This window comes from Ailuropoda melanoleuca, chromosome 4 (genome assembly GCF_002007445.2).
Source record: "Ailuropoda melanoleuca isolate Jingjing chromosome 4, ASM200744v2, whole genome shotgun sequence".
Taxonomy (NCBI): domain Eukaryota; kingdom Metazoa; phylum Chordata; class Mammalia; order Carnivora; family Ursidae; genus Ailuropoda; species Ailuropoda melanoleuca.
In genome coordinates, this window is record NC_048221.1 from 12,746,938 (window position 1) to 12,758,703 (window position 11,766).

General features: G+C 54.5%; 1 protein-coding gene across 2 annotated transcripts in view; it reads left to right on the plus strand.

Annotated features, from left to right (window-relative positions):
- Positions 1–6,519, plus strand: part of SLC27A1 (solute carrier family 27 member 1) — a 32,054-nt gene extending 25,535 nt beyond the window's left edge. For both annotated transcript variants that reach the window (XM_034658029.1, XM_034658028.1), the window contains exons 8-13: positions 1,639–1,848; positions 2,854–2,980; positions 3,069–3,206; positions 3,280–3,444; positions 3,833–3,979; positions 5,096–6,519. In XM_034658029.1, the coding sequence (XP_034513920.1) occupies positions 1,639–1,848; positions 2,854–2,980; positions 3,069–3,206; positions 3,280–3,444; positions 3,833–3,979; positions 5,096–5,253 (945 nt within the window). In that variant the 3' untranslated portion in view covers positions 5,254–6,519. The remainder of the gene's footprint in view (positions 1–1,638; positions 1,849–2,853; positions 2,981–3,068; positions 3,207–3,279; positions 3,445–3,832; positions 3,980–5,095) is intronic.
- Positions 6,520–11,766: the final 5,247 nt, after the last annotated feature.

Here is an 11,766-nt window from a genome sequence, read left to right on the forward strand (position 1 = left end):
AGGTGCCCCCCACTCCCAGTTTCTATCCAGGACCTGCCCTGTAGGCTGGAGGTCCTGGCATAGGGCGTCTGCTGTCTGCCACTCTGAATTGACCTGAGTTGTCTTCCCTTCAGCCCTGGGTCTGTCTGAGGGTCCAGGCCAGAGGTAAAGATCAAATGTTTGCTCTCAGTGCAGAGACACAGCCTCAGGGCCACGAGAAGTGGTCATTGTCCCCTTAGCTGCCTCAATCATGGCTGGCTTTCCCCTCCCCTGTCCCTGAAGAGGACAGCTGAGAGCAGCTCGGGGCATGCTGGGACTACCCGGTGATAGTTTGGAGGGCAGTACTTGGGCAGGACTTTGTGTCATTTGACAGGAGCCAAAAGCCTGGCCTAAATCCTGGCTTCCTGAAGGAGGGAATTTATTAGTTCATGGACCTGAGGGGGCCACATGGGGACAGCTTCAGGTATAGCCTGATCCAGGAGTGTCTCTGTCTCTCTCCATTTCTTATTTTTCTCCTTCCTGAGTGTGCAGCTTCGTTCCCAGCCCTGCTTCTCTGGGAAGGTTCCCAGCAGCTCCAGGAGAGAAAGAGCCTCTCTCTTCCCCTCGGTGTCGCCAAAGTCCCAGGGCTGATTCTCATTGGTCTAATTCTGGTCAGGTGCTCATCCTTGAACCAGTCAGTAGCTGGGATGGACTGGGCTGATTGGCCAGGCTGTGGCCTATGTTCCGCCCTGGAGATGGGGTGAGCTGGGCCACAGGCAAAGCACCGACCTGAGCCTAGGTGCGGAGGGAGAGAACTCAGCACCCTCAGGTTCTGATCTTGCCCCACCCTGCTTGCCGCCTGGTCCGCAGCTGATTGTCTTGGGCATGGCTGTTTCTGTCTGTGGATCTCAGTGCCTTCATGTCCAACACGGGGTGTCAGGAGAATTAAACAAATGAGCTCTGTGCCTGGAGGATAGAGTATTTAGCCCATTTGTTTATTCATCAGAGATTTAGCAAGCTCTGTTCAGGGAATGTCTCTCCTTGGCAGTGATCTTTGACCCAAAACCCGAGGGCCCAGATGCATCCCGGGATAGAATGTGCCAGGCAGAGGACATAGCACCTTCAAAGGCCCTGAGGAGGAGGCCTGTGGGGCAGCGGGTGTTGGTGGGAAACGGCGGGAGAGGAGGCTGTGAGGACCAGAGGGAACTGGCCACTGGCAGAAATTTGAACTTTCTCCTTTGTGTGAGGGGAAGCTGTGAGCACGTTGCAGCTGTGATGATCAGCTTGGCGGTTAATCTCGAGCATGTAACTGCTTCATTCAGATTCGGAGGCCAGGCTGCCCAGGTTCAAATCAGCCTCTAGCACTTACCAGCTTTGGTCCAGTTACTTACTGTTGGTGACCCTCAGTAGAATTCCAGGGGTCCCTGGAAGCGGCGTGGGGAATGGAAGGGCGGTGGAAGGGCGTGGAGGACGCTGAGTGCATCCTCCCCGGCCCCCGCCCCCCCCAGCGAAGATTCAGCAAGGGGTAGGTGTAAACAGCCCCTCCGTGTATGTGTGTGTGTGTGTGTGTGTGTGTGTTTTGTGTATGTTACATTGCCCTTAAGACTGATTTGTTCTTAGCGCCCAGGTTGGAGGGGTGACTCCCCTCGGGCCCACCCCTCGCTTCCCCCGCTCCCCCAGGTGGTCCAGTACATCGGGGAGATCTGCCGCTACCTGCTGAAGCAGCCGGTGCGCGAGGCTGAGGGGCGGCACCGCGTGCGCCTGGCGGTGGGCAACGGGCTGCGGCCCGCCATCTGGGAGGAGTTCACCGAGCGCTTCGGCGTGCGCCAGATCGGCGAGTTGTACGGGGCCACGGAGTGCAACTGCAGCATCGCCAACATGGACGGCAAGGTGCGCGGCGGAGGGGTGGCGCGGGCAGGTTCTGAGGTTCGGGGAGCGCTGCCACCTCGGCCTGACCTGCTGGGAGGGGGAGGGGGAGCTCCTGGTCCGCCCCGAGGCCTTGTACCTTGGACCAGGGCCTCAGCCCGTCCGAGCCTCAGTTCCCACCTGTGGAGGTGGCAGGGGAGAGCGGGGCTCTGGGCGATCCTGGGCGGGGGTTGGGGTGCCCATCCCCTCCTAGCCCGTAAGTCACGCAGACTCCTTGGGCTTTGGTTTCCTTCTCTGTAAATGCGGATGATAGCCCATTGGGTTTGTTGGAATTGCCCAGCCGGCCCTGAGCTCAGCACAGCGCCCCCAGATAGCAGGCTCTCTGCAGATGCTTCTATGATTAGCAATCGCTGTCTCCATTTGGCCTGAGCGGGACCCTCTTCTCTTATCAAGCCTTACCAAGCTTGGCATAGAGCAGGAGAATCATATTAAAGCAAGCTCCTGGGGGCCGTGATTCCTTTGTGTGTGTCTCTGTGTTGCCCCCCCCATGCATATCTTTTGCATAGACAGCCCCAGAAAGGTACTCTGGCCACGCTAACAGGAATTGCTGCTATAACACCCATTCCCAACCGCACAGAGATGGGCGTTTCTGCTCACAGGATTGAGCCAGGCAAGGGGACATGCAGCGGGCAGCAGGCTTCAGGGTCATTCTAGGCATTTACTTGCTGCCAGCAGAGAGGGTTTGATGGACCAGGAAGGGGTGACCCGTCAGCAGGTTTCCTCACATGATTGCGAAGGAGGCTGGGAAGGTGGGAGGAAGGGGCCTGAGTCCTGGGAAGGAAGCACTGCCCTTAAGACCCCCTTTTTCAGATCACCCAAGGTCACAGAGTTCAGGCAACACAGGGGTGCTAATTCCCGGCCCTGGGGCAGGAGAGACAAGGTGTCAGTGGGGAGAATGCTGTGTACCTCCCCACCTCCCCCCACCGCCCCCACCGGGGCTCCTCACCAACTCAGCTTGCTCTGTCCTAGGTCGGCTCCTGTGGCTTTAACAGCCGTATCTTACCCCATGTGTACCCCATCCGGCTGGTGAAGGTCAATGAGGACACCATGGAACTACTGCGGGATGCCCAGGGCCTCTGTATCCCATGTCAGGCCGGTGAGCCAGGCCCTGCCCAGTCCCCTGGGGAACTGGGGCCCCCACCCCCTGCCCACCCAGCGCAGCCTGAGGGTGGCCTCCTCCCCAGGGGAGCCCGGCCTCCTTGTGGGCCAGATCGACCAGCAGGACCCGCTGCGTCGCTTCGATGGCTACATCAGCGAGAGTGCCACCAGCAAGAAGATTGCCCACAGTGTCTTCCGCAAGGGCGACAGTGCCTACCTCTCAGGTGCGAAGACCCTGGGGGGCTGGCTGTGGGGATGGTGGGCCACCATCTCACCTCTCCTTCTCCCCTCTGCCAGGTGATGTGCTGGTGATGGATGAGCTGGGCTATATGTACTTCCGGGACCGCAGTGGGGACACCTTCCGCTGGCGTGGGGAGAACGTCTCCACTACCGAGGTGGAGAGTGTGCTGAGCCGCCTGCTGGGCCAGACAGACGTGGCTGTGTACGGGGTGGCTGTGCCAGGCAAGCTGGGGTCGGGGGGGTGGTCCTAGAGTATGGCAGCCCCAGAGGAGCCAAACCTGCACGAGCTTGGAGGCACAGGTGCCCTTGGGCAGTGCTCAACCTGGGTAACTGCACATGGTAGCCTGAGTGGGAGCACTGGATTTGGAGTCACCCTTCATGGATGATAATCACCCTCGGTTTCCTTATCCAGAAAATGGGATCATGAAAGCGACTGTCTCAGGGTTGCAGGGAGTGCCGCAGGAGCTCAGTAACATGGTGACTGCTCAGCACATGTGATCTCAGATGGAAGGGACTGGAGATCAGAGGCCAGGGGCCTCCATTTGAGGGTGTATCCAGTCCTGTGGCGGGACAAAAGGTGGGGTGTTCTCAGCAAAACCTCTGTCTCCAGGAGTGGAGGGCAAAGCAGGCATGGCGGCCATTGCGGACCCCCACGGCCAGTTGAGCCCCAATGCTCTGTACCAAGAGCTGCAGAAGGTGTTGGCACCTTATGCCCGGCCCATCTTCCTACGCCTCCTGCCCCAGGTGGACACCACAGGTACGGCCTCCCGCCTCTCTGTCTGTCCATCTGTCTGTTGGTTCAGCAACCATTTGCTTATCTGTCCTGGTTCAGGGCCCTTCTCTTGTTTTATTTGCATCATTATTTACTCCCATTCCTCGATCCCAGCCCACTAGGCATCCTCCAGTGTTTGGTGCATTGCTTCCATTGCCCGCATTTTTCTGATGACTAGGAAATTTGACAAATCATCTCGTACCTGTGAGCTTCCCGCTTCTGTAAATCACCTGTTTGTATTTTTTGCCCATCTTTGTATAGCCTTGCTCTTTTTCTTTTTGATTGACGAGAGTTTCTCCTAGTAGTCTAGGTGTTAATTCCTTAGCAGTTTCGGACATCAGGTGTCTTCTCTTTGGGAGTCTAAGTGTTAACCTTGTTTATGGGGCCTTTGTTGAAAAGAAGCCCCTCATTTTGATACAAACTTACCCCCCCCCTTTTTTTTAATCTTACGGTTTGTGCTTTTGAAGTTTCATTTAAAACGAGAAACATTTGCAACTCTAACGCACACAGGTCTCCTGCCTTGGTTTTTCTTACTCACGCTACCCCTTAGCCTTATCTTTCATGAAACGTGTAATTGTCCACTACAGGGAGTGCAAACTGTTTCTTAAAGGACCACATAGTAAATATTCTCAGTTTTTTCGGCCATGCAGTCCCTGTCCCAACAACTTACCTCTGCCTCTGTTGTGCAAAAGCTGCCCCAGATGGTGTGTAAATGAGTGGGTGTCGCTTCGTGTCAATAAAAAACTATTTACAAAACAGATGATGGGCTTTATTTGGCCCAGCTACAGGTTGCTGACCCCTGACCTGCTGTGTGGCCGACTCAGCCCTGCCTTGGTCTCCTGGGGAATGGACATGTGCTGAGGCAGCAAATACACAGTGTATGGGGGCTGTGATGGGGTACTGGTCAGGGAGGCCTTCCTGGAGGAGAGAGCATGAAGTCAGGATCTGAAGGACAAGGGAGGATCAGGCAGGCAAAATGGGGAAGAATGTTTCTGGCCGAGGGGACAACCTGTGCGGCAGCCTGGAGGTGTAGGACAGGATGGTGAGTTTGGGGTTCCCAGAACCTCCCTCTGCTGAGTACCCCCCTCACCACCCCCACAGGCACCTTCAAGATCCAGAAGACTCGATTGCAGCACGAGGGTTTTGACCCACGCCAGACCTCGGACCGGCTCTTCTTCCTGGACCTGAAGCAGGGCCACTACCTGCCCCTGGACCAGGGTGTCTACACCCGCATCTGCTCGGGTGCCTTTGCCCTCTGACGCTCCTCCTCTGTCACCTGGGCCCTGCCGGCAAGGCAGGCTTGAGCCACACAGCCCTGCCCGGGGAGGGGCTGGCTCAGAGGCTCCAGGCGGGGCCATCCTGGTACCAACGAGCAGCTGGACCCCAGCAGGAGCCCACGGCTCTGCTCCTTCACTCTCCTCTTTCCTCCCCTGTGCCCTCTCCTGCCTGAATTCCCGCTCTTGTGTTTGTGTGTGTGTGTGTGTGTGTGTGTGTGTGTGTGTGTGTGTGTTCTCCCTGCTTCTCAGCCTCCTCCCTGTTCCATCTGCCCTCACCTCTTCCCTCTTTCCCCTCCGCGGCTCTCTCCTGGGATCATCTGTAGGCGTGCAGGGCCCAGTTGCCCTCGGGGCCTCTGTGGGTCATCCCTGCTGGGTCACAGACCCAGCGTGGAGCCTCCTGGCCTCCCTCTCAGCTGTGCCTTAAGGAGCCTTAGTCCAGGCCTCCCCAGGCTGCTGGGCTCCAGGGCATCCTAGCCCCGTATGAGCTCCAGACAGACCGTCCATCCTCCCTCCTGAGCAGAGGAGCCGCAGGTGGTCTGCCCTGCCTGCCTGGGTGTAGGGAAGCATTGTCAAGGGACCTCCAGGCCAGCTGCAAATCTCCCAGGCTGGGCCAGTGGCCTTTTGCACTGAACCATCATTGGTGGGTCTCCCACACGCTGTCTGCCCTTCCTGATGCCCAGAAGCTTCCAGAATTGACTGTTACCACTTGGACCCTGCCCCTGCCCGGATGTCTCCTTTTAGGTGCCTCCACGGAGCTCCTGCTAGAGGAGCCTTGAAGACTGCATTGGGTGGCTGTTTGGCTCACCATTCAGGCGCTCACCCTGGCAGGGGCCTCCCGGCTGCCCCATGTGGCATGGCTACTGGTGGGACCCATAGGAGTAGCAGCATTGGTGTTGGGAGAGGTCTCCTGCCTGGGGGTGGTGTCCAAGAAGGACTTTTGGGCCTTGGGGGTTCCAGCCTGTTGAATATCCCCACCAGCCTTGTTGGTGACAGTTCAGACCCAATGTTGGTGGTGACATTCTAGAGGACACAGCCGGGATGGCTCGGACATCCCCATCGGCCTCGTTGGTGGCTCATCCTGGACTCCCGTTGGTGGGACTGGCCCCCCAGCCTGTCCATCCCACCCTCCTCCTGCAGCGGCATCCAGCCCCACGAATGCTGGGGCCGGCGTTGTTGCACATGGGCCTTTCCAAGCACCAAGGTTTTGTTTCCTGGTTGAATTTAAGAAATAAACCTGCAGAGCGTCCATTGCCTGGATCCTGGTTATTTACTGTCTGTCCCCACGTGGCGCGGAACCCTTTCTGAGTTTCAGACGGCAGGACACTCGTTCCCCAGACACCAGCAAGACACATGACCTTTTCTTGCCGCCTCTGGTGCCCTGTAAGCCCAGCGGCCAGGCCTCTGGAGCCTGGGGACAGGCTGCATGCGGGTTAGCGGGTTGGCATCCTCGCTGCCTCCCAGCAGCCTCTGGGGCCTCGCAAAGTCCTGCACAGCTTCAGTCCCAGGGAAGGGACAGTCGATCTGCCTGTGGGTTCTGGCAGGTGCCCCAGTGTGGCCATAGCTCTGGGTGAGAGCTGCAAAGGTGGCTATGGGAGCTGGCATTCTAATCCAGGACCTGCAGCTCCAGAGTCTAGACACTTAATCCCAACTTATGCTGTTCCTCCTCCAGTGTTAAAATGTCTGCCTCATCTTGTCTCCACTTCAGGGGACAGAGGAGGAAAGGTTTGTGATGATTGAGCATTTGCTGGGAGGGGGCAGCCCTGGGGATGGATGGGGGTGGGGGATGGACGAGGCCTGGTTGGCTCAAGGATGGATGAACCGTTGATGGCTGGGCCCCACAGTCCACGAGGGAGGGAGGAGAAGGATCCGCTGCTGTTGGGAATGGAGCATCCCCGCCGTGCACATAAAGCAAGTGCATTCTGTATGACATCCCATCAGACCTCAACTGCCATGGTCCCCATTGTACAGAGAGGAAAACTGAGGCACAAGGAGGGGAATGCAGTCAATGCTGGCAACTCCCAGTGAGAAGGTGGGCCAGCGGGACCCTTGTTCCAAAGCCTGTGGCTTTGGAAGGGTAGGAAGCTCTCTCTGAGCTGGCAGGAAAATAATCTTGGTGACTCTCTCCAACAGGCTCTGTGTTTGTCTTTTTAATTAATAACAGACTTTATGTATTAGAGCAATTTCAGGTTTATAAAAAAAAGAGTGGAAAGTGCAGACTTCCCGTATACTCTCTACCCCGCACCGCTGTTTCCCTTACTATTTACGTCTTGCGTTCCTATACTGCATTTGTCACGACTGTTGGGTCTATGCCCGTGCGTTACTATTACCTGCAGTCTACAGTTTCCATTAGCGTTCACTCTGTGTTGTACATTCCGGGGGTTTTGACCTGCATCCACTGTGGTGGTATCGTAGTTGCTGTGCCCTAAAAATCCCCTGAGCTCCATCTCTTCATCCCTCCTATCCCAAACCCTGGCAACCATGGATCTTTTACGATCTCCATGTTTTTGCATTTTCCAGGTCATACACTTGGAATCCCATGACGTACAGCTTCAAACCAGCCTCTTTCACTTAGCAAGATGCCTTTAAGATCCATGCCTTTGGATAGCTTGAGAGCTTTGTATTTTTTTTTAAAGATTTTATTTATTTTAAAGAAAAAGAGAGAGAGACAGCGGGAGGGCCAGAGGGAGAGGGAGAGAGGATCTCAAGCAGACTCCATGCTGAGCGTGAAGCCTGACCTGGCGCTTGATCCCAGAACCCTGAGATCATGACCAGAGCCGAAACCAGGAGTTGGATGCTTAATCAATTGCGCCACCCAGGTGCCCCAAGAGCTTTGTGGGTTTTTTGGTGGAATGAGAAGTTCTGTGACTTGCCCCCAGGGACGGTTGCTAAGTTGGGAGGAAAGCCAGGATCAGAAGGCACTCTGCCCAAGCCTCTCCTTTATGGAGGGGCCCTGGAAGAATGTATATGGTGGGGATGTTTGTCCCTGTGATGCGGGAAGAGAAACTCGCCTCAGCCTGTCATCGGCACGTGGGCCACAAGTGGCAGGGGCTGAGAGGCATGTGAGGGACAAGGAGGGAGAAACATGCCAGAGAAGGCATGTGGAGGAAGGCGAGTTGAGGCTACAAGAGCCTTCCAAGGAGAGGTGGCTGCAGGCTGGGACTTTGCCTCCAATCTTTCAAGGGTCTCTGTCACTCTGGGGAAGAGTCCAGGCTCCCTGGCTGGCACCGCCATCCTGAAGGCTCTTCTCCTTCCACCATGGTTGGTCGTTTCCAGCCTGTGTCTGGCTTCCATGCCTTTGCTCCTGCTGTCCCTTGTCCCTGAACCATTGTTCCTACGCCGCATTCCTGGCCAACTCCGACTGATATGTTTTTAATTGAGGTGTCTGTCATTCACATGCCATAAAATCCACCCTTGGAAATTGTACAATTTAGTGACACTTAGTGTTCACAAAGTTGGGCAACTGTCACCTCTGTCTGGTTCTAGAACATTTTCATTGCCCCAAAAGGAAACTTCATATCCATTAGAAGTCTCTCCCCCAGGGGCGCCTGGGTGGCACAGCGGTTAAGCGTCTGCCTTCGGCTCAGGGCGTGATCCCGGCGTTATGGGATCGAGCCCCCACATCAGGCTCCTCTGCTATGAGCCTGCTTCTTCCTCTCCCACTCCCCTGCTTGTGTTCCCTCTCTCGCTGGCTGTCTCTATCTCTGTCGAATAAAAATAAAATCTTTAAAAAAAAAAAAAAAAAAAAGAAGTCTCTCCCCCAGCCCCTGGCAGCCACTAACTGGCTTTCTGTTTCTTTGGATTTGTCTGTTCCAGACATTTCATGTCAATGAAATCATACATGTGGTCTTTGGTGTCTGGCTTCTTTGAGTCAACATTGTATTTTTAAGATTTGTCTGGGTTCGTTCCTTTTTATGGCCAAATAATACTCCACCGTGTGGATGGACCACGTTTCATTGACCATACATCCATTGATGGACATTAAGTTATTTATACCATTTGGCTATTGGGAGTAATGCTGCTGTGAACATTCATATACAAGTCTAGTGTAAACGTATGTTTTTAATTCTTTCAGTTATAAACCAACGCATGGAAATATCAGGTCATATGGTAACTGTTTAATATTTTGAGGAACTGCCAGACTGTTGTTCAAAGCGACCGCACCATTTTATGGTCCCACTAGCAACAGTGTATCAGAGTTTAAATTTCCCACATCCTTGCCAGCACTCTTTTTGGGGAAATAGATCTATTTCAGACAGGACATGGCCAACACATGGACCTGGGTTTTCTCCCCCACTGGCTTCTCTGTCTCAGTTTAGGCTCCACATGCATCCAATTAAGTAAGCTAGAAACTCTTTCTCATGGCCTCTCCGGCACACCTTCTCCCTCCTCTTTCTCTCATACTCCACAGCCCATCCATTTGAAAGGACCAGGACTCCTGCCTCCAAACAGACCCTGAACCCACTGAACCCAGCCAGCAGCAGATTTCTCTAACCCACTAAACATGGCTCCTAGTCGCCCTCCCTGCTTCCATCCCGTCAATCACAATCCCTTCACCTAGTAGCCCAAGCGAGTTTTAAAAACATGCCCCAGGTCTCTCCCCTACTCAAAGCCCACCAGAGGGTCCCCTAAGACCAGTCTTTCTGGTCTCAACTTTCCAGTCTGGCCTTGGTGGTCAGCCTCCAGGCACACGTGCCTGCCTTCCTCTAGTTCCCACCCTGGGGCTTTAGCCTCATTGTGCCTCTGCTGGAGACGCTCTTCCTACAAATACAAATACAAATGCAAATACACAAGCGAGTCTTTTCCTGCCATTCACGCTTCCATGTAAATGTCTCGTTTGCCTCCCAATCTCTAGAGGCCCCAGCCACCTTCTCTCCTATCACCCTATAGTATCTCCATTATCGTGCTGTTTTTTCTTGTGTTTAGGTGGCTTACCTGTTAATTGTCTGACTTCTCCAGCAGGGTGTGAGCTAGGAGAGGGCAGGGAGTGCACTCAGGGGTTCATTCAGATGAAGGACAGCATTGGGCACAGGAGGAGCTTGGGAAATGGTTCTCTGAATGAGTGAATGAAGAAACCATTATGCGACCCGAGCCTCGGTTTCTCCAGGTGTGAAATGGGAGCATCTGAGTGAAGGCTCAGGTGTTGTGATGGTGAGCGAGGACATGTGAGCAGGACAGCTCCTTATAGGTGTAAAGTATCAGCATTGTGGGAACCAGGACATCAGAGCAAAAGCCTCTGATCACCCAGCAGACGTCGCCAAAGCGTGCCAAATGATAAAACTCGCCTGAACAGCACTTTGTGGGTCAGCCTGTATAATAATGCTTTTCTCCCTCCATATCTGTGCTGGATCCTGTCCCATTTGTCCCTCCAGAACCACCCTCCACCCTTCTCACCCAGCTCTGCTTCCTCGGAAGCTGTCACTGTGGGCTGCCTCAGTTGGCTCCCTTGTCCTCTGGGTACAATGGATTCAACCCTTGGATGACACCAACAGATCAGAGGAGGAAAGACGTCACGGTATTTATTCCCCGGTAGACCTTGGTCTGATTGTGGTCATGTCTTCTACGGAAGGCCATGGCTCTTGTCTGCCACCCTCTCCTCCGGCAACCACCCTTCCCGAGGTCCCCGTCACTTCTCCCTCTTCCTGTCCCATGTACTGAGTGGTGGAAACATTCCTCCGGCTGACGCTCTCGCTCCGGGCTGTTCACCGTCGTTTAACCTGACCACACCTTTGTCTACAGCACCTTCTTTCACTTCCCCCCGCTGTGGTGTTTCGGGGACCCCATGCTCCCCACCAGGTTCTTACCGACACAGCGTCCGCATGACCATACCTTCTGCAACAGGTATGCCTGCTTGTGATGGCGGCTTCCTTTTCCAATCTGATATCCCAACCTTCTGCCCTCCGCTCTAAGACTACCCCTTAGTCACGGAGGACCAAAATCGCCAAGAAGCTTGAAAGACAAAATATGTTCAACATCTTGGAAATGAATGAATGCAGCTATTTCTCCCTCCCCAGGCTGGATTGAGCCCCACCTTTTTACTCTGCAGCTACTGAATGTGGGCGGCCAAGATTATCTCCAGCAAATGGAGTCATAGCCGCCAATCCAATGAGTAGTACTGACATTTGGCCTATGCTCTGTATTACTTAGGTCTCTAAGCAGTTCTTTCCTCCAAGTTTGCCTTGACCCTGAGTTTCTTTTTGTAATTTTTCAGGATTAAAGGGGTGGGGCCATATTACAGAAGCAATTAGATCACTTCGAAATAGGAGAGGGTGTGCACGTGTGTGCACGCGCTTATTTGTCTTTTTTTTAAAAAGATTATTTATTTTTAGAGAGAGAGGGCGAACGGGGGCGGGCAGGCCAGGGGGAGAGAATCTCAAGCAGACTCCCTGCTGAGCGTGGAGCCCACTTGGGGCTCAATCTCATGACCCATGAGGTCATGACCTGAGCCAAAACCAAGAGTCAAATGCTTAACTGACCGAGCCACCCAGGCACCCCTCT